Source organism: Glycine soja, chromosome 11, assembly GCF_004193775.1.
Source record: "Glycine soja cultivar W05 chromosome 11, ASM419377v2, whole genome shotgun sequence".
NCBI classification, from domain to species: domain Eukaryota; kingdom Viridiplantae; phylum Streptophyta; class Magnoliopsida; order Fabales; family Fabaceae; genus Glycine; species Glycine soja.
In genome coordinates, this window is record NC_041012.1 from 52,152,793 (window position 1) to 52,175,275 (window position 22,483).

General features: G+C 32.3%; 4 protein-coding genes across 5 annotated transcripts; 3 read left to right on the forward strand and 1 right to left on the reverse strand.

Annotated features, from left to right (window-relative positions):
- Positions 1-1,173: 1,173 nt before the first annotated feature.
- On the forward strand, positions 1,174-1,978 carry LOC114377075 (ALA-interacting subunit 3-like). The gene is made up of 2 exons (XM_028335464.1): positions 1,174-1,552; positions 1,638-1,978. Exons 1-2 carry the CDS (start codon positions 1,293-1,295, stop codon positions 1,693-1,695), a joined length of 318 nt encoding a protein of 105 aa, XP_028191265.1. The 5' UTR covers positions 1,174-1,292; the 3' UTR covers positions 1,696-1,978.
- Positions 1,979-3,146: 1,168 nt separating this feature from the next.
- LOC114375828 (protein JINGUBANG-like) lies at positions 3,147-5,024 on the forward strand. Its single transcript, XM_028333692.1, has 2 exons — positions 3,147-3,969; positions 4,092-5,024. The coding sequence occupies exons 1-2, from the start codon at positions 3,373-3,375 to the stop codon at positions 4,818-4,820; spliced, it is 1,326 nt and encodes a 441-aa protein (XP_028189493.1). The 5' UTR covers positions 3,147-3,372; the 3' UTR covers positions 4,821-5,024.
- A 2,309-nt stretch (positions 5,025-7,333) lies between these two features.
- On the forward strand, positions 7,334-10,572 carry LOC114373108. Its single transcript, XM_028330648.1, has 4 exons — positions 7,334-7,799; positions 9,039-9,483; positions 9,589-9,704; positions 9,952-10,572. Exons 1-4 carry the CDS (start codon positions 7,373-7,375, stop codon positions 10,359-10,361), a joined length of 1,398 nt encoding a protein of 465 aa, XP_028186449.1. The 5' UTR covers positions 7,334-7,372; the 3' UTR covers positions 10,362-10,572.
- Positions 10,573-12,519: 1,947 nt separating this feature from the next.
- On the reverse strand, positions 12,520-14,913 carry LOC114377592 (auxin-responsive protein IAA27-like). Of its 2 annotated transcripts, XM_028336182.1 has the most exons (6): positions 14,787-14,913; positions 14,233-14,676; positions 13,809-14,038; positions 13,345-13,486; positions 13,168-13,229; positions 12,520-12,870 (listed from the first exon to the last, which is right to left on the reverse strand). In XM_028336182.1, the coding sequence occupies exons 2-6, from the start codon at positions 14,631-14,633 to the stop codon at positions 12,833-12,835; spliced, it is 873 nt and encodes a 290-aa protein (XP_028191983.1). In that variant the 5' UTR covers positions 14,634-14,676; positions 14,787-14,913; the 3' UTR covers positions 12,520-12,832. The 2 variants fall into 2 exon arrangements, with proteins under 2 accessions (XP_028191983.1, XP_028191982.1); XM_028336181.1 differs by having other exon boundaries at positions 14,233-14,903.
- Positions 14,914-22,483: the final 7,570 nt, after the last annotated feature.

The following is a 22,483-nucleotide window of genomic DNA, read 5'->3' on the forward strand; positions in this document are numbered from 1 at the left end:
TTCAAAGCGATACCACCAACAAGACCTGCATCACCAAATGGACTGTTAGTACACTTCCTCCCAAATAAGACATGTTGAGTTTTTTTAAATAAACTTCTCTAACTTCATTTTTTGCACCAGGGTATTTAATTTCCTTGTTTGACACCTGATTGAAAACAATTTTTTTGCAAACTTTACAGGTCGAGCATAAAATGGAAGCTCCTATTTATATCTATTATCAACTAGATAATTACTACCAGAACCAGTTGCAGAAAAATCTTCTTCCATATTTCTGTTTGAAGTTACATATAAGGAAAGGCATTCAGGCATTGTTTATGTTTATGAAGGCACTGTTTATGCTTACTTGAAACTGCTAGAAACTCGTATGTACTCATCTCCATTAGTGATAGTTTTCAAATTAGCAGTAAATCTTTACGCAGAGGAGTAGCAACTCACTCTCTAACACATTTTTTGTAACAGATTCTTTCTTATTTGTTAAAATTTATAGAAAACTACAAAATTAAGAGAGAAATTCATTAATAACATGTGACATCCACAAAATTTTGTGGTTTCTAATAAATTTCAACCAATTGAAGGAAGTGTTTTTGTTTTATCAGCAAATGTTAATTGTTAGGATGCTAATTTTTGTTAGCAGAGAAGATCGAATCCGCCACCTTTCTCTCCTAACCATCCAACCCACCTTATATCTCCTCAATAGAAGGAAGTATTCAAAAGTGTGTCAGAAAGTGCATTGTTAGCATACTGTTCTTCTCCATTATTGCAGTGATAGTGTTCAAAACTTCAAATTGTGTTGACATGATTTTGGTTGATTCTTGTAGATATGTTAAGAGTAGAAACGACAAGCAACTGCGGAGTAAGGCAGCAGAGGGGGAAACAACGAATTGTTTTCCCGAAGACAAGACAAAAGATAACCAGCCTATTGTTCCCTGTGGTCTCATTGCATGGAGTCTGTTCAACGACACATACAAATTTTCAACCAACAACAAGGACTTGACGGTCAACAAAAAGAACATTGCATGGGGGAGTGACCAAAGGTCCAGATTTGGCTCTGATGTTTATCCTAAAAATTTTCAGCGCGGAGATTTGATTGGGGGTGCAAAACTCAATGAGAGTATACCCGTAAATATATAATATATATATATATATATATATATATATATATATATATTATTTAATTTCTTCCTTTTATTATTACCCCTTTTTGCATTTTTGTTTTCTTAAGAAAAAGGAAATAACTTGTGTGGTCTTATGGCATACACCAGTTGAGTCAAAAAGAGGATCTGATAGTTTGGATGCGAACGGCAGCACTACCTACATTCAGAAAACTATATGGGAAGATAGAGGTTGACCTTGAAGTGAATGATGAGATAGAAATAGCAATAGAAAACAATTATAACACGTATGAGTTTGGAGGGAAAAAGAAGCTGGTTCTCTCAACAACAACTGTCATGGGAGGAAAAAATCCCTTCTTGGGGACAGCATATCTTTTCGTTGGTGGCCTATCCTTACTCTGTGCCATAGGATTCATACTTCTCTATGTCATCAAGCCAAGGTAAAAGATCATGATTTTGCACTGCTAGTTTCCAATTATACCATACAAACTTCTGACATTGCTTAGTATATTGCTCTTCATGCAGACCTCTTGGGGACCCGTCCTACCTGCCTTGGAACAGAAATCCAGGGAGTATCAAATGACAAGCATGAATTCCAATCTTTCGAATTTGACAATTCTCTATATTTCACTTTGTGAGGCAAGGCCTTCATTCAGGGACTACTACTACTAGGCTTTGTTTTCTCTTGATTACTTGACCAACTTGAAACTCAGTGTATATAAACGTTTCTCTTTCTTTTTTTTTCTTTTTTTTTTATAAATAAAGGACTAGGCTTAAACTTTAGTATAAAATATTGAATATATTTATATATGTAGTGATTTAGAAGAAAGACAATGAGAATTAATTATCGAGTGAATTAGTTTAAATATTTAGTCCTAATTCATATAAGAATCTCACCTAAGTAATACTTTCTTTTAATAATTAGCAACTTCATGATTAATACACGTCCCCAATGAGCAGGTTCAAGTTTCAAGTTAATGTTGATATACTGTGTTGTACTGAATTTCATGTCAGTAGCAGTGGGTGAATTTTCATGTAAAAGCCAGTGGGTTTTCGAATTTCCTGGAAAGTATGGACTTCCGCAACCACTGCCATTTATTTGCGTTTCTACACATTTAAGCATTCTTCCTCAGCAATTTCCTAACCAAATTTAAGTGAAAATTATGATGTCAAATTCCAGACGGTTTGGTGAGCAATTTTATGACTGGAACTTGAAGGAATTCCTATAATAGAACTTGCAATTAATGCCATAGGTGTCTCGGGAAAAAAGTTGAGACCCATCTCATTTACCATGATCTAATTTTAGAAAAAGAATTTGTCCTCATCATCAGTTAATTCAAATGAAATTCGCATTTCCCTCAAATGCAATTGACTATCTCTCATAACCTTCCATGTAATAGTTGCCAAATCCTTTCATTTATGATATTCACATGTTTATATCTAAAATTTGAACCCAAGAAAGGAATCTTTTATGAACATCCCAGCATCACTTTCCAGTGCTCTTAAACATGTTAGAACCTTAAAAGACTTCGCATTGATTTGCTATCTTCTTTTCCTGTAGTAAAAAGCTCACGTCAACTCTTCCACACCGACATCTTAAAACAAATGCTTCATTGCATTTTTTTTGTTTGATCTCTGTGTATCACTATAATTGTATAATTTTAGTCATTAAGGTTCTAATTGTGCAATTGAGTAATTAAGTATTATAGTTATGTAATTTTGTTCCTCTGTCGATTATCTTTATAAATATATATATATATATATATATATATATATATATATATATTTAATGTTGAGCTAATATGATTTAAGTACACTTTTAATTTCTTAGGTATCAACCATATGGCAATAGTAAAAAATATAAATTAGAATTAAGCCCCGTCAGCCCATGTTAAATAACACATTATTGATATTTCAAATTCAGTATCAAAAATAAAATCAATTAAAAATTTAATGAAAGAGTAATGAAGATACTGAAATTGAAGTTACAATATTTGGAAAACACAATTGACTCAACTAATGCTGCATCTAACCAAATATATGTCCATGGCCTGCAAATGTACCAATGCTCCTCATTTCTTTAATGCATAAATGTGCAGAAAATATACTATTAATTTTGAACCATTGCAATAAACGAAGTAATAGCCAGCATCTACCACCCCTCCAATTCATAACCCCGTCACACCAACTTCAATGACAAGTCATAACCACCAAGAAACACCCACTGATCTTTGTTTTGGTGTTGAAGAAGAGAAGATCAATGGACGACTCCGCCAAGTCACCTGATCCCACCGCATCCTTTGCTTTTAGATCCACAAGCACAACACCACCTCAGAGCAACTTGTTGAGAAGCCATTCTACTAAAGAAACCCCTTTCACAAACTTGATTCACTCCCCACCACGCCTCTCTTGTCCCACTCTTTCTCGCAGCCTCCAAAACTCTCCTCTTCACCACCGTCGTCAGTTCTCACCCCCTCCCTCTCCTCCTTCTCCCACAAAACTCTCTGATTCTGACCCTCAAACCACTTACCACTGTGCCTCTTCTGTCCTCAGAAACGATGGCCAAATCCTCTCCATTTCCCTCTCATCAAATGGCTTGGTCTACACTGGCTCTGACTCCAACCTTGTGAGGGTGTGGAAGCTCCCTGAGTTCACTGAATGTGGACAACTCAGGACCAAGGCTTGCAGGGTGGTGGCTCTCCAAGTGTCCAATGACACGGTTTATGCAGCATATGGTGATGGCAAAATAAGGGTGTGGAGAAGAACTTGGGATAAGGTGTTGAAGCATGTTCGGTTGGCTACCATCCCAAAGACACTAGGCTATGTCCGCAGCTACATCGCCGGCAAAGACAAGACAGTAAGTATCTATTAAAAATGTTGTTTCAATGTGGCATGTAACTAGAAAATATTTAACGTAAGAAACAATCGTAACCCACATAACGAAATACCACTTAAGAATTTCTTATGATTGTTTGACAGATGCACAAGGGGCTAATAACGTCAATGGTAATCAACACAGCGGAGGACATTCTATACACAGCTTCACTCGACAAAACGGTGAAAGTGTGGAGAATCTCAGACATGAAGTGCATAGAGACCATCAAGGCACACACTGAGCCAATCAACGCCATAATCGTGGCTGATGATGGGGTCCTCTACACAGCCTCAGATGATGCCACGGTGAGAGTTTGGCGTAGAAATTTTTGCAGCCATGACCAGCCTCATTCTCTCACAGTAACATTACACGCCAAGTACTCCCCAGTGAAGGCCTTAACACTAACCCCAGATGCTGGAATTCTGTACGGTGGATGCACTGATGGCTACATACACTACTGGCACAAGGGTTGGTTTGCGGGGCAGTTACAATACGGTGGCTCAATCCAAGGGCACACGCATGCAGTGTTGTGTCTGGCAAGTGTGGCCAAATATGTAGTGAGTGGCTCGGCTGACTCAACGAGCAGGGTTTGGGCTAGAGAACAAGATGGTCAACACACGTGTCTGGCAGTTCTAGTGGGCCATAGAGGGCCAATCAGGTGTGTGACAGCATTCTTAGGAGGGAGATTACTGGAAGATAATGAAGATAGTTGCTGCACCATTTGCACTGGGAGCCTTGATGGGGTCTTCAAGCTTTGGCGTCTCACTCATAACAATCACTGCTCATCCCCACCTGGGGCCAAGTACTTTGATCTCTGCAAGGGACTTTCATGATTAATTACCACTATTTTTATTTATATTTGCATTCGAGGACTAAGCTCAATAGGGTAAGGATCCTCTTTGATTTCTATTTCTGTAAAGTTTTTTTTTTTTTTTGGACTTGCGGCAGTCACGTTATAAGCCAACTTAATTTTTGATAAAAAAAAAAGAGGAGTAACCAGTCATTGGTCTCTTTTAACATAAATTGATAGTTTGGAATTTTTATACAACCATTAAGAAGTATTTGAATATTTTTAAATTCAAGATATAATCATATTTGTTAGTTTGAGTTTTGTATCATCTTTTAAGATGCAATGGTGGTAACGATAACGATAATAGTGATGGTGACGTTGACATTAGTAATATATGTTAGTAATCATTATAATGACACAATATAATGATGATGACAACAAAAACATGAGAAATATGTATTTTTTTTAAAATTAAAAATTAATTTCATAAAATATTTTTTATTTTAGAAATGAATGTAAAAGTATTTAAAAATTATTTTAGCTTCACTTTTGCTAAACATATTTTGTTTTAAAAATTACATTCAAAAAGTCAAAAACTCCAACTACTCCAAACATATCCTTGTTTTTTAAAAAAAAACATATTCCTTGTGTTCAGTTTTTAAGAATATATTCATTTCTATCCATTAATATTATTTTAAAAAATTAATGAAACATTAAATATTTTATAAATTTATCCTTAACATTAATTGAAAAATAAAATGATAATAATATTAAGTATTTAAATGAATTTATTTTTGATTATTCAAAAAATTATTTAATAATTGTTTTTTATCTTATTATATAATCTTGGAAGAAGTGTCGTTTTTTTGAGAGAGAGGAAGAAGTGTCTTAATAACCATCACATTCTTTAAATTATTTCAATTTATTTCGTAGGTGCCTTGTGTCAGTGTTTCCCTATTTATGAGAGATTGAAAAAAAAACAAAATAGAAGAATGTGTTAGGTTTTATGACACAATAAGCATAAATGTGAATCAAATAGTTAAAACTAGCATAGAGAATGATATAGAAACTTTTTCTTTATAAGAAAAAAGCTACACCTTTATAAAAGAAAAACATGTTTTAAAAATGAATTTAATGATATGTATTGACTATATAAAATATTTATATATTCTTATTTAATTATAATTTGTTATTAATATAATTTAAAATAATTATTATAAAAATTAATAAACTTATGGTATATTATGAATTATAATTAGAGGACGGTGTAAACAAAATTTACACTTTTACTGCACAATCCTTGTTTTCTTTAAAAATTATTATGTTGCAGAAAAGTATAAAACTGTGTTGGTTACTTGGTTATTGAACTTGTAGTTCTGGTTATTATGGCCTCACTAAACGACGTAGCTTTCCATAACAAGAATCATAGTTTCAACTTTGATGCAAAAGGTACAAGATGTCAGCTCAGCTGGCTCAATCATCTTTGTTAGAAACAATAAAACAAATGTATGTCTCCTTTCCTACACATGAAAAAAGAAAGAAAGAATCCATTGGCACCGTTTGGATTATGACCTCTCCACCTCTTTAGTAACCAGCAAACGCAAAACACAAAGAATTGATATGGAATTTGGAACGTTTGCATCCAAACAGAGCTCCTAGACACACCATGATTGGAATCTGGAAGATATATATATTGATGGGATGTGCTTGTGTTTGCCTTCCTTCCTTTTGCTCTATTCTTGCCTTTGCTCACCATTGTTTTCGTCCCTTCCATTTTGTTGTTATTTGTTATAAACAAAACATATATTATTACAATTTCTTGGAGATAAGACAATTCTAACATGTATTTTCTTTCTTACGCCTTCTATTTTTTTTTTCAGGGGAATCGGATGTCTTTCATATATTTATTTATCTTTTAAAAAATTATGAATATTAACCTACATAAAAAAGTCAAACATATAAGTTTAGTAACCGATAAATTTATATTTTAATTAAAAGATATTATAAAATATTTTTTAAACTAAATTATCTTAAAACTGATAAAAACATATACCATATTAACGGTGTTAGATTTAATTTTTATAAAACTTAATTGGTCTATTTTTATTTTTGTCTCATGTTTTAAGTAATGATTATTTTGATTTTTATAGATTATAAATTTGTTTACATAATTTTTTTTCAATAATTTATTAATCTATTATCTAATACAAAAAGAAGATAGATTTATATAAAAAAATATTATATGAAATAGTCTATTAACAAATCTATCTAAGTTTTCAAATAAAATAAACTTATTTAACCAAAACCTTATTTGATGTTAGTATATTTCCATTCCTATCCGCAACTCATCAATTAAGATTTTTCAAAGCAGCAACATCTATTGAACAAAATCTCTCACTTGAGTAAAAAAAAATATTTCATAAATATTAATAATTAATCCTAAACATGAGCGGTGAACAACTATATAAGATTTTTATTTTATAAATTTGATCATGCCAGTAATTTTATTCATTTTTAAATAATAATAATAATCTTTTACATAGAGGCAGTGAGTGTGTGGCACAGCAATTGGTTAAATTAAGAAGAAAGAAAAGAATGTCATCATCTCCACAGACACAGAGCAGCAGCAGCACCCCTACTCACCGCCATCCCAATCTCTCCGCGCCCTCCATGTTGGAGCGGACACTCTCCTCCCGCCGCGTCAACTCCTACGCTGACGACGACGCCGACGCCGACGCCGACGCCGATGTAGACGCCGACGAATCCAAGACTAAGAAGAACCAACACATTCTCTTCCGCATCACCACCAGAGCCTCCAATTACCTCTCCCGAATCGCCGGTTCCGGCTCCTTCTACCTCCCCTGCGTCACCATCGTCCTCTTCGTCTTCTTCGCTTTCTCCTTCCTCTTCACATCTCGCGGCTTCGTCTGCATCTCCTCTTCCTACACCCCCGTCTCCCGCGCCGGCTTCTTCGGCTTCGATGGCCTCGACTCCGATTTCGGATCCCTCGGCGTGCCCTGCTGTAAGTCTCTTTGTTCTGATCTGATCTCTTCCTCAGCCATTTTCGCTTTTCTTTCGGATCTAATGCTTGGTTCGGAGATGTGCAAGATAAAAAATAATTAAATTAAATTAAATGCTTCTACTACATTCATTTTACTATTTCCTGATCCTTTAATTTTAATTGCATGTGTTGTTCCTGAACGGTTATTTGAATGCTGATGAAAATCCCTGTGTCTGTTAAACTAGCCAGCTGTTCAAAGGTAGCAATGTGGCTGTATGCATTTATCAATTCTGCTAACCATTTTATTTCCCTTACGGTAACGATTAAGAAATCAATAAGCGGAAATTTTTTTCATAGAAATAAATGCTATAATTTCCAATGAAGCTTTCAGTTTTTGTTTTGAGTGGGTGACATTATATCTTTTTAGAATTTGCATTTGAGCCTAACTCAACAAAAAGCTACCACTTCACTGTTTTGACTATATTACTAATCAATGTGGATTTTCAACACCCGCTCACGATGAAGACCGGATATTTGTAGGTGCTCCGATTATGGCCTGTAAGAGTGTGACCCAATAGGTCCATGAAGCTTTCAGTTTTTGTTTTGAGTGGGTGACATTATATCTTTTTAGAATTTGCATTTGAGCCTAACTCAACAAAAAGCTACCACTTCACTGTTTTGACTATATTACTAATCAATGTGGATTTTCAACACCCGCTCACGATGAAGACCGGATATTTGTAGGTGCTCCGATTATGGCCTGTAAGAGTGTGACCCAATAGGTCCAACATCAACCACTAGGATAAGCTTTAATACTGCCTTAGATTGTATAACCATATTATTAGTCAATGTGGTATCACCAACTATCTTCCTACAAATCTTTCTATAGATTTTCTTAATACTTTATTAATAAAGTATTAAATGAAAGAGTAAATGCATTTAATGTCTTGGGATTGGAAATATAAAAAAATTCAATACTTATCATACAAAGTGAGGAGGAAGATTAGTAGGATGATGATGTTGGGCGCAGGGGGTGTAGAATTATTCTGTTAGTGTTAGGTAACAGAAATGTATGAAGTGTTTGTGGCCAAACTAATATTTTGTGAACGAACTTGTCATTTTAAGCATTATGGAATTGGGAGTAAAATGATGATTTTTAATTTTAACACTCTTGTTTCACATCCTTACTTTTAATTTTGAAATCATTAAGTCGTGCTGTTGAATTGTTGTGGGATACTTATAATCTTATTCTTGGTAAAGGCAGATCGAAACATGGTAAATCTGTGGAATGGACATCAAAAGATTTACTCAAGGGGTTAGAAGAGTTTGTTCCTATATATGAAACCCGGCCAATCAAGAACAACATGTACGGGATGGGCTTTGACCACAGCTTTGGGCTTTGGTTTATTGCCCGCTGGCTGGAGCCAGATCTGATGATCGAGAGTGGTGCTTTCAAAGGACATTCAACTTGGGTTTTGCGGCAGGCTATGCCAGATACACCAATTATTTCTCTTTCACCTAGGCATCCAGAAAAGTACCTGAAAAAGGGACCTGCTTATGTTGACGGTAACTGCACGTATTATGCTGGGAAGGACTTTGTGGATTTTGGGAGCGTTGATTGGCCCAACGTGATGAAGAAACACGGGATTTCGGACCTTAATCGGGTTCTTATATTTTTTGATGACCACCAGAATGAATTGAAAAGGTGATTTACTAGATCTTTGAGATGCAAGGTTCAATAGTTGAGTGCTTCTGATGAAACAGTTATTGATTATTACTATTATTATTTTATATATGTCAAAATGAGCAGAATTGAACAAGCTTTGAAAGCTGGGTTCCGACATCTTGTCTTTGAGGATAACTATGACACTGGAACTGGTGATCATTATTCATTAAGGCAGATATGTGATCAATCTTATATTAGAGGTATGTAAATTCACTTTCTAGAATTATTATTTGTTGTTGCCATAGTAAGTGTAGCATCCAGCTGGAAAATATTTGGTTGGTTTCAGACAACTTTTGATAATCCTTACAGCGGTGTGGAATTAATTTTCTCTATTTAAATTTTTTAATATATATTCTATTAGGCTATTAGCATTAGGGGTACCTGGTAAGCAATAACTTGTTCCCCATAAGGAAATTCATTTCTATTCCATTCTCTTGTTGATCAAAGGTGGGGGGCACAGTTGCTTTAAAGACAGTGATGAAGCTAGGATCAGGTCAAGGAGGAAGAAATTCTGGGAGAAAGCAGTTGATATTGAAGAACTTTGTGGGCCAAATGAAGCATGGTGGGGAGTTAGAGGCTATATGCGGGATAACTTTAATCATAGTAATGAGCCAATATCTTATGCTCAACATTTCCAGAATAGCCGGTATATTGAATCTATTCTTGATGTTTACTGGGAACTCCCTCCGGTTGCTGGTCCTTCCCTCACCCATCAAACCAGATATGATCCTGCTCGTGCACCCAGTCCTATTGTTGAAGATGGGCGGTATGGCTTGTTCCGAAGGCTGGGTTTGGCCAACCTTGACAATTCTGTATTTAATGGATACACTCAGATGGCTTATTTACAGATATCTTAACAATAATTTAGAGTTTCTTAGACAAGGGTATGATGTAGTAGAAGGAAGTTTTGTACCTGTATTATGTATGCATTGTTTCTTCTGCCTGATTTGGCTTAAGATGTAGTTTTTTTATTCTTCTTGGCCGTTTCCTTTTGAAATTCAAGCTAAGTTATCTTTAGTCAATGCTGAATTCTTTCTAATATGGTTTTGTTCCTTATTCACTTAACTATATCAATGTGTCAGTAATCTTTCTAGATAATCGTTTCAAAAGTTTGGTATTATAAATCTGCATCATCCTCTGTAACAGTTCAAAATCACAATAGCACACATAAATGAGATTGGTTTTAAGGCGAGGGCGACACGACACCTAATGGTCAGAGGATTCCAACCTCACATCTTATTATGTTGTCAACGCATATGACAATAATGCACTGTTGGAGTCTTATATAGTTTGGAAATGGCTGTTGCAAATTTCAGCGCATTTTTTGCCGGTAAACTAGACTTTGGTGTCGTCTTCGGCCTTCATTTATACTTGCAGTTGTAGGGTCCGGGTGCAACACTCCTGCAGCACCACACTGACCATTGACGCTAATTCTATAAACACTGCATTCATTTCGTCTCTGCCACTTTTGCCTTCGAAATCCTTGTTTCATTTCCCTTCCCTTGGTTCATATTAAATGTAATCTTAGCTAGTGCCAAATTTTGTATATACATATGTGCGTGTGTTTTTGTTGAATTTGTTACAACTTCACTGAGAGTATTGAATAATGTCAGCGTTCAATTAGTGTTGTTTCCCTCGACCCTTTTCCTAAGAGCCATTGATACTATTGGTGAGGTGAGATGATCATGAAGCCTGGGTGCAACCAAGAGCTGTATCGGGAGGACTATCTAGAGGTTATTGCTTCCTACACTCTTTCCGGATTGTTTTTTTTTAATCTTTCAAATTGATCATTCTAGAAGCCAAAAAAAAAAAAAAGGAGTGCATTCTAGATTTCAGATTGGCCATTCCAGAAGGCAATATGGGAGTGCAGGAAGCAATAGCCCTATCTATATCTAGAGCTGCCTCAATGGGAGACTTTAGCCCACTGGTATTTTGAGCCCAATTTTTGGGCTAGTCTGGAATGGTTATCTTATCTTGAATGATGGACCATTTGACTATAACTTATTTTTAGGACACGACCATAGTTTGATTTCTTTGTAATAAAATCGTGTACTATTTAAGTGTGATAAATTATTTATTAATCCATATAAGCAAATCACGCATCCTGTCGCCTTTCAAAAAAAAAAAAAAAACAAACCATGCATCCTATCGCGCTAAATTCGATTATATAATATCCGGTGTGATATAGTAACTTTAAAAAAAAAGTTAGATTTAGTATGATATAATCGTTAAAAAAAAATTAGTATGGTAAAATGCATATTTATTTATTTATGTGAATAAATAAATGATTCTACAAATCAATTATTGCAGTTTTACTGTGGAGAAGCCAAACTCTTACGCGCTTTTCATTCAAAAGTTATAAAAAGTGAGGATATTTGGGAGAACTAAACAGAATAATTATTTTATAAATTATTTCACCAAGCAGTGAAAAAAAACTTTTTATTTTATAATGAACAAATCGAAATACACGAAACTTAAATTTACTTCTTTATTAAAAAAAAAAAGTATTGTTATTTCGTACGAAGCCGTTGTCGCACGAATTGCACAAATCATTACGTGTCATTCCGTGGGTGCAGTTATAATTGATGAAATACAAGACACCGTATGTTATGATAAAAATAACCAATCATCTTCTTTTGTGTATCATTTTACGAAAATGTTTTACGTGACAATTAGCATTTTCCTAAAAATTATATTCAACTCTCAAGCTTAATGCTAATCTTCCCGTTCATTAGAATTGAATTTCTGTTCGACTTTTCCAATTAAAATATCGTGCTTAATGCTAAATTAAGCATTTCAGTGTTCCGGCATTCTGTTCTTTTAAACAGGTATCTTCCTTGAATTGAGAGCAACCTTAGAATATAGTAATGATAGAATTTAAACATATAACAAACAGCACAACCAGCAAATTTCCTCTTTATTCTGGGGACTAACATTATATGACCAAGAGATATGGTTATTACCATTTAATAACAAAATACAAATGTTCAGTATGTATAATGAAAATAAAATACATGAAGAAAATTCAGAATAGTTATAGAGGGAAACAGGGAAAAGCACAACAAGCAATTCTTTTATACAGCAACTAGAATCCAAGGATACACAAAATAGAGAAACAAACAAAATATGTGTATATATTGTCTGGATGTCTCCAGTTGAATTCTAATGATAAAACTTGTCATACTATATATATTAATGCACAAAAACTGAGACACTGAATAGCATATGTTTTTGATTTTGAACAGAATCATAAACTCAAACACCCTTGGAAATCTTTATATGCTTCAATGAATACCCCCCGCTTTGGTCTAATGGGGTTTTTTCTGCATTAGTTTTGGCTCCTAGATTTTTCCATGGCCCTTGGAGCTGCAACCAAGACAATTGAGAACAAATTTTTAAGAAATCTTGCATTCCAATATAAAACCGGTGATCCATATCAAAGATTATGATGAAAGATGGCATTAACAATGGAGTGATTCTAATACGACATTAGAATATAAAAAAAAACTACATTAAATTAACATTTTCAATCAATTGCCTAATAAACAAGAATTCATGCAAGAATAGCCTTACAACTTCCTTAGAAGAGCCTTTAATCCAGAAAGTACTGCGCATGTAAATCAGTAAATGCATGCTAAAACTAAAAGTAAGAATAAGACATACCTAGCCCAATTGCCTCAGAGCCCTTCATGATCCTTAGTCTCCGACATGAATCAGTGAACATCCTGCATTAACAAAGGATTTAACATGTTCAACCAGAGCTATCATAATTGAAAAACAACATTATCTTAAAATTTATAAATTATAATTATAATCATGACAATAAGAGAAATAACTTACTCCCAAGGAACATCACCCACAAGCATCCAGTCTCCATCTTTATCTTCATATGTAAGAACATATTCAGATCCATGGAGAAGATCCCTCAAAGAGCTCTCACTTAGTCCATCTTTCCCAGGAAGTCCAGGAGAATTGCATTGACCTAATTTTATGAATAGGAAAACGTTAGGGTGCAAAGTGGTTATGGTTATGCAGAATTTCAAGAGGGAAATAGTGGCTAAAAAAGAAGCAGCTTAGGCTCTTTCTAGCTAAGCGAAACAACACAGATGTCAAATTCCAAATTTTTAGATTTAGCAAATACAAGTTTCAATGTTGATCGATTGGTTAAAAAAACTAACTATTAGCCTTTGAAAGTCAAGCTAAAGAAACTAATGAAAAATACTATTAGCCTTTGAAAGGGCATGTAAAAGAAACTTGTGAAAAAAGCAAATACACATGAATTTTGAAGAAGGTATAGGTAGTACCAATGCTGAAGCAGCTGAACATCTTCTCAAGAGCTGAGGAAAGTTCCATATAGTTGTTATAGGTTTTGAGATCAACCTTTCTAAGATAAGGGGCACCATCCATACTGACTTTCACATAGAGACAACCAAATCCTGATTTTCCCTCAGCTTCATCATTGTTCTTTGTCAAATTAGAGGCCATCGTGTTCTTTCGGAAAGATCGAATTGGTGGCCATCCCACAACTTGTGCCCTGTCCGAAAATGAATTCTATATTAGAGTAATATCAGAAGACGAAAAAATTCCCATAAAGGGAAAAAGAAATCATCAGCCACTTCACTTTTTTGCAATAGAATCAATATCTAACTGAAAAACCAGGATTAAAAATATGACTATCAATTTTTAGTCACACAATTTGTTTACACGAGCTTTAACAAACAAACATACTTAGCAGCAGGAGCAATTGCATGGGCATTTGTTGCAGCAAACTGATCATTGTTTTCCTGAACCGGTTTGGCTGATTGAGGAACTGCACCAACCTCTTTGATGGTGGTGTTAGTTTGAGTGTCTAAACCAATAAGAGGCTTCCCAACATTGCCACCTCTTGGAGAGAACAAAGCAGAAGCTCCTTGAGATCCCTCAGTGACAGAAGAGGTGTCAATGGCATCAGAGAAGCCCCTCTTGGCCCCAGCCTTCAAAGAGCAAACATTGTTATTGTTGTTCTGCAACTCTTTGCCAAAAAGACAGAGTGCAGAACCTGATTTTCTCTCTGGAGACTCGCAACCAGGGAGGCCAAGCCTCAGCTCTGTCTCCTTCAAGTTCAGTGATGATGAGTTTTTACCATCCATTGACGGATTCTCTGCCAACCCTATGTAATCATGTTCCAATGCTCTAGACATCAAAGCCACAAGATGATAGGATTCAGAATATGCAACACAGGTGGTTTAAACAAGTGGACTATACTAATACTATATATGATAAAAGATAATATATAAATTTACAGATCTTTGAATAGAAAGAACAGAGAGAGTATGCAAGCAAGTCCAGGAGCTGGTTTTGTTGATGCACAAAACAGCCTTCTCCGCCCTTTCTCTAGTCAACTTTTTTCCTCTCTAATGCCAGAATAAAAAGATAAACAAGACATTTCATTTTACATTTTTTAAGGCTATTTTCTTAAACTAAAATTAAAAGTCCACTTATTAACCTACCTAATATAAATCAGCAGCAATTTTTTTGTATTAAGGTGAAATTTCAATTATTAATGTTGAACAACAACAAAAATAAACTCACTATTGGAATTTTTTTGGAAGGCTCATAATATTGGATTTAAGTTTTGTTATATTTTAATCATCAAATACACAAATCGGTTGATATGATATTATTTTAGGTTTACTGATCATTTTAAATTTAAGTCCCAGACACAGTTATATTAAATACTTAAAAACAAAATTTTATTGTTTAACATAATAATTTTATTCAATATAGTTATCTTTTGTCCACATTAATTTTATGTGAATTAAGTGAAATTATATATATATAACTGAACATTGTATTTACTAAAAAAGAGATTTAACAAAACATATTTCTTTGAGAAAAACTTCATTATGTGTTTAAAAATAGATGATAAGTTATTAAACACAATATTTTTATGTAAAAACATAAAAAAAACATAAACTTTTAAATGTAATTTAAAGAATTTGATCAAATATATTTAAAACTTCACATCGTATAACAATGGAAATTTTCTGATTGGTATAATAATATAATAATACAAGATATGATAACAATGTCTAGTGTGTATAAAGATATTCTTTTTATGAGTATATTGAAGATGAATATATTGTTATTGGACTGGTTGCATTGGTTTAGGAGCATTAGTATTAGTATAAGCATTTGCACCGACAGGTGGCTGAGTATTCCCCGGCAACCTTTTTTTAATTTTTCTATGACGAGTAGAATAGAATAGAAAAGGTTCCAAGTTGCAAAGTATGGAATGGAATTATTATTATTATGCGAGGTTAAAGTGAAACAGAGAATAATAACTGTGGCGGTGCATATTTCATTCGTATCCAACCCTAATAATTGTGTGAAGATGGGATCGGACGGTGTATATGGTGGTTAGGGGACAAAACGGCGTTCAGTTGTTGGCGTCGACTTTGACACTCATCATTTCATAAATTAATAAAATGTCTACCTCACTTCATTCCCTCTTCTCTTATAATTCTAACTAGAACACTATTACTATACTATGTTCATTCAACACTCTACAGAGCCTACACTATCCTTAGGCTCCGTTCGTTCGTTTGACCAAAACGGACCCAATTTCTCAAGTCAAATTGTACTTTTCTTATTCATCTCTTCAGAGTTGAAACAAATTCAAGAAAGATATTAATGAGTTTAATTTACTTGTTTGGGTAAGGCTTATAAATTATTATCATTTTTTTAATACCTGAATAAAAAAAATACATGACAAAAACCATCAACCAAATGCAATGAGATGGGGTAATATTATAAAAATGAACATTATTTCCGTGTATATAATATGCAATTGAATATAAAAAATTTGTATATTCTTAATACATTCTTTTTAAATTTATTTACGATCAAAATAATTTATTTGACAACGTTGAAAATGACAATTTTTTTTAAAAATCTATTTGTTGTATATAATAAGACACTTTGACCCTTTTCATCTCTCAGGTAATTTTTATTATATTTGTATAGTTTAGGAAAAATACAAAGAACTTATAAAAGTAGTAGTATAGCCATGATTCAAGAATTCGTTAGCTAAAAAAGCAAGAAGTATCTAATCTTGTCTAAAATTGAGACTGACCTCCAGACCCAACACAAGTTTTAATTTAGAAACCTAACAAGTTGCTTGTGCAAACTGAGGTTGGCAAAAGGAGAGAGAGGTAGCTGTTATAAACATATATTTTCCACCAATTATTAGTTTCCACGACTAGAAGTCATTTCTTTATGTTTCCCCCCTTAAATTAATTGAATTGAGTACTAGGTACATTGCATCGACTTCGATTCTGCCCCCACACATCAATATATAGTACTGATATAATGAATTGTTGGTACTTGGTATAGTTGTACATGTCTTTCCTTCCTTTTAGTAAATGGGGCTGCTCATCAATGCCGTATTCTCCTTGTTGTTGAGCTTTGAAACCTCGTCTCTTAACATAGATGCCTAACATGGTTCAAGTTTTAAAGTAATAGGTTAAATTGTTATTTTTTTTATTTTTTAAATTTATGTTTTTTATCCTCTTGAATTTTAATTTTAACATTTTAAGCTTCTTAATTTTATAAATCGATGATTTTGGTCCTCTTAATAAATTATTAAAAAATAATTTTAATTAATTAAGTTATTAAGTTAATTATAAATTAATCAAAATTATTAATTATTAAAAATGAATAAAAAATTATTATATATATATATATACCAAACATACTGAAAATTATTATATATATATATATATATATATATATATAATTAATACCAAACATACTGAAAATCAACTTTGTAGCTTGTTCACACTGTGCTTTGCAAAACAAAAAAAAAATAAAACTTAAAAATTACATATATATATATATATAAAATAAATTAGTGGAAAATGATATTTACACGTACAAAGGAAGCTGAAAAAAAACGAAATATTTTTATAAATTTTTTTTTCCAGAAAGGGGTGATATCAACATCAGAATTTAGAAAAGAACATATGAAAAAAGCGTTATTAGTCATCTCATAATAATTTTGGCCCATGCTTGCTGGGTTCCAATAAAAGTAGTTTAGGAATCTTGAATGAGCATTTGTGTTTTGCTGGAATGATATGATGGATTTGGGGGAAAGATTATGATGACAATAACAGCTTAATGACTTTAACATGACCATGACCATGGTGTCCCAGATGCTCCCCACGCCTTGTTTAAAGCTTCTTAGGACTGCGCTGGCGCGCTTTAATTCATTGGTACAACAACTACCTTAACGGATAACTAGTGTTGTTGCCTCTAAACCACTTCTTCCTCATTCAATGAATCAAATTTTGCTACCAAATCACTATTTCAATACCACTTGATCACTAGGCCTTTTATCCTAAATTATTACATCCATATCCATCTACTACTATATATTACTACTAATCAAATATATATATATATATATATATATATATATATATATATATATATATATATAAATCAGAAAAGAAAAAAATCATTGGGCTTTCTCCTGAAAGTCGTTATATAGTTTTTAGAATCTGTAATTCTTATATGTTTTTCCTATCTATGGCTACGTACAATTAATTAATTTCGATCGACACCTACAAGTTCAAATATTGATCGATCCAACTATATATATACTTGAGCGAGTGAAAGTGAAAACTTGTACTATAAAAATTAAAGTTTAAACAACAGCCAGCTGGGAGATATCAATTGAGAGGATCCTCTACTGCTTGTAAAAAAAAAACCGTAAATGATCTCATCCATACAAAATGCTTATTTATATATATACTTAACAAATCATAAATATGTTTGATAGAAGTACACGGTGAGATGGAGAACTTGAGAACTTCATGGTGTGCAGTTAGATTTTGAACTCTAGAGGACCCTCATCACAATGGAGATATTCTAATTAGCAAATATTCTAGCGTGAAAGTTGTTACCTCTTAGATTTTTAAAATATAAGTTTAGATCTAATTCAATCTCAAAAGTTTACTCAAGTGAAAATTATCCCTCATTCATATGTACTAATTTAATTTTATTTTTAACCAATGTAAAACTTTAGTTTTTTTCCATACCACACTTTTGGATTAACGTTTATCCCCAAAGTTGTCATCTTATCTTATGTGGTAAGATGTATAACTATTTCAGCAAACAATCCTTTATAAATGAGTGAAATGTGAATTTCATTCCCAATAAATGTACTAACCTGAATAACTAGAGCAAAATGACAAAAGACCGTGTTTCAATTAATTTAGATCTTAGAATACATCATGAAGTGAATTTCTTTGCAAGCTTGTTGCGTTACTGCTGTAGTAGGGGGAGAGGGATATCCTTTTGTAACTATACTCCTTTATTTTTTACTTAAGCTGTGTTTTTATGTGTTGTGCACGTTTAATATTAAGTGTGTGTTTGATTTATCATCCTTGCACCCCCTAAACGGACATTCTAACAGAAGTAAAAAAAGGTTGTTTTTTCACAAAATGGTGGCTTGGAATGTGTACGTGTTCATTTATTCAAACGGTAAACTAAAAACAATCTAAAGCTTACTCTCAATAAAGTTGCGTTGTTGAACGTCCATTGAAAGGTGAGAAAAGCTTAAAGCAAACATACCTTTTGACTCTTTTATGAAATGAAATCTTTTGCTTCTCAAAAAAATAAATCATCAAAAGATTTGACATTCATAACTCCACTGAAGTTATTTCAACTTAAATAGTAATATTGAGTTTGAATTTTGAATTTGTAGCTATATTAAATATTGCAAGAAAATTTTTTATCGATCACAATTTATTTGAATATAATTTTCTTTATTCTTTAATAAAAAAATACATGTGATGTATATAAAAAAATTATTCGTTCTCTAACATTATCAAAAGCCAATTTAGTCATTAAATTTAATAATTATAATTTAATTTAGTTTTTAACCAAATGGAAACAAATGGACTGATGATTATTAAAATTAAAACCTATTTTACCATAATATTAAGAATTAAGAATTAAATTGATCAAAGTTAAATTGATATTTTACTTTTTTTCCCCCTACAAATACTACATGTTAACCAACATAAAAAGTTCAGTATATAATTTGCTACGGGTGATTATAACAAAACTGAAACTTTCATAAATTACTACATTTGACTCCTCATCATTTAAGTAAGTAAGCATTATTTAAATTATTTCTAAGATAGAATGTATTTTAATTTATAAATTTTAAAATTATTCTTGTTACCATTTATTTATAAGATGATATATATATATATATATATATATATAAAAGCATATTAAATTGCATGTTACATCATAATAATTACTAATGTGATTTGATTAGATATATATCACATCATTATTAAATGATAGAAATTAATTTTAAATTTTATATGAATTAAAAAATATTTTTAAATTAAATTAAAATTATTTATAAAACTAAAAACATATTTAAAGCATTATTTTTGAAATTTTCATCATCAATCTTTTTACTTTTTAGTGTTAGAGAAGTAGAATTGTAATTATGATTTAAAATTGTAATTTTCTTGCTAACTCCAATCAGTTAGAGCATGTCTAAAACATCATTTTACAAGTCATGTGATCATGTTTAAGTCCTACAAGCATGATTTGAAATTTATGACATATTTGACAATTTTAAAAAAATCAAATTTCTATCAAAATGATTATTTTTATGTGTTAAATATATATAAAAACTAATGGTTTTTTTTCTCTGCGCGAGATACTAAATTTACTGTTATATGTATCAATAAAATGTTTCTTATAGAGTAACATTGCTTTGGTAATATATTTATCTATCCTTATTAATAAATACGCATGAAAAAATTATTAATAATTTTAAATAATATTACCTTTAATTGAAATTCCTTTTTACTATCAATAATCTCACATCTGTCAAGAAAATGAAGTTAAAAAAAATAGAAAAACAGGAACTTTATTATTTTTTGGAAAAATGAAGAAAAATTTATCTAAGACATGTCTAGCTAGCTGTTTTGTTTGACTATGTAATCTATTATAGTGCTCCAAGGGGCAACCAAATGAAGGAAAATATATATGAATTCCACTGTAGTAGAGAGTGGGGGGTTATTGCAGTGAATGTTTTAATTAATCTTCCTCCCACCTTTCACAATATGCGATTGTCTTACTTTACCCACTTATTTCTATCACACGTATAGGAATGGGAGAAATTCCTGGGACCCGTTTGTTGCGCACTATTGCTACAGTAGTGAACAAAAGTTGTAATGCTAACCTGATAAGCAAAGCATTTAACTCCCTTTCTCTGAAAAGGGATTCTCATTGTTCCTCACTACTAACTAGTCACTATTTCTGATGCCTTTAACACCCACACAAGCCTTTAATTAAAACACACACACACTTGTGGATTTGGTTGTATAATATCTTTTTAGTTTCTTCTTATAGTTCGTGCGTGCATGTACGTACATTCTGAAATATATAGAATAAGGTATTTGCACTCAATTTATATTAGACAATTTCAAAATTAGGATAATAAATTACTGTCTCTAGCTAACTTCTGGTTTTATAACAATTATTTTGGTGACAGTCTCAAAACTCATCGGGAAAATATAATTACTCAAAAGCGTTTTTTATTCTGTTACTTTTAAAAACTGAAAATACATGGTTTTTGAAAACTAGAATCAAACAGAGCTTCTTAAGTAATTTAAATGAGATTTGAGTTTTCATCGAGTACCGTAAATTGTTGAATACACCCTCCAGTTTTCTTTTTTTCTTTTTTTTACTTTTTTCTTCTACTTTATTTGTTTATCTGCTTTTCCGGTTGGAACTTGGGAGAATGGAAGGGAACTGATTATTTTAGGAGAAATGCTAGTAACACATTTTTTTATCCATGATTAAAATTTATTAAAAATTATAAAATTATGAAAGAAAGTAATTAAATATGCATGATTTATGATTTATTATTTTCTATAATTTTCAAGAAATTTTAACCAATAAGAAAAAATATATTTAAAAGTGTGTTGTTAACAATTTTTCTTATATTCAAAAGTGTTTTGTTAGCAATTTTTCTTATTGTTTTCGTTCCAAACTTAAAATTTCAGACACTTTAAAAAGTTACTGCACATGAAAGTCATTTTTCAAAGGCTCTTGACGATGACCAAAAAGTTATTGCACATGAACGATCATACTTATTCCATCCACAGTTATGGGAAGAAAACCGGGTCTTGACCACGAGATAACAGGGAATTTTGGCTCACGTGCGGCTGCATTTTTTATGCCCCACGAGATAAGCCTGTTAAAAAAATTAAGACCAAGGACATATCTTAAAAAGAAAGAATTAACACACATTACATTGGTGAGTCGTAAAAAAACTAAATTCTTGGGAAATTTCAAATCACTACCTTGTTAATTTAATCTTTTAGACAAAGTTAGTTTTCCATGCACACAATAACTTCATAATCATAAGATTCGTATTCTAGAATTGACAAGACTTAATCTCAAATTTAAATAGTAATATATGACTACTCATCATCGTGTTAGTGGTGGTTTTTTTACGATTATTCAAATACTGGCATCTTCTAATATTCGTCAAGCTTGGTGCTAGCTATATTTACGATATTTTAATTAGTACCTATAGCACCTAATTAAGCTGCCCGTAAACCTGAGTTACATGATAACAAGTGAGAATTTGATAGAAATTTAAAATATGATTTCTAATACTTGTTGTCTCTAGCATATACAAATATTTGTATTATCTTATGAAGAAACGTTATATTTTCTTTATTATGTTACGAATATGTATCTGAATTTGATTGGATAATAACTTGTTACACTTTCCTCCCACTTAGTCTTTTCGTTTGTTTTCCCTATTTAATAACAATGACAAAAATTCGAGTAGGTTTTCGGTAAAAACTTATATATTTACATGTTTTGTAATTATTAACAATTCATTAAAATCCCAAACATGTTCGGAATATATATTAAGAACGCATTTGTGTGA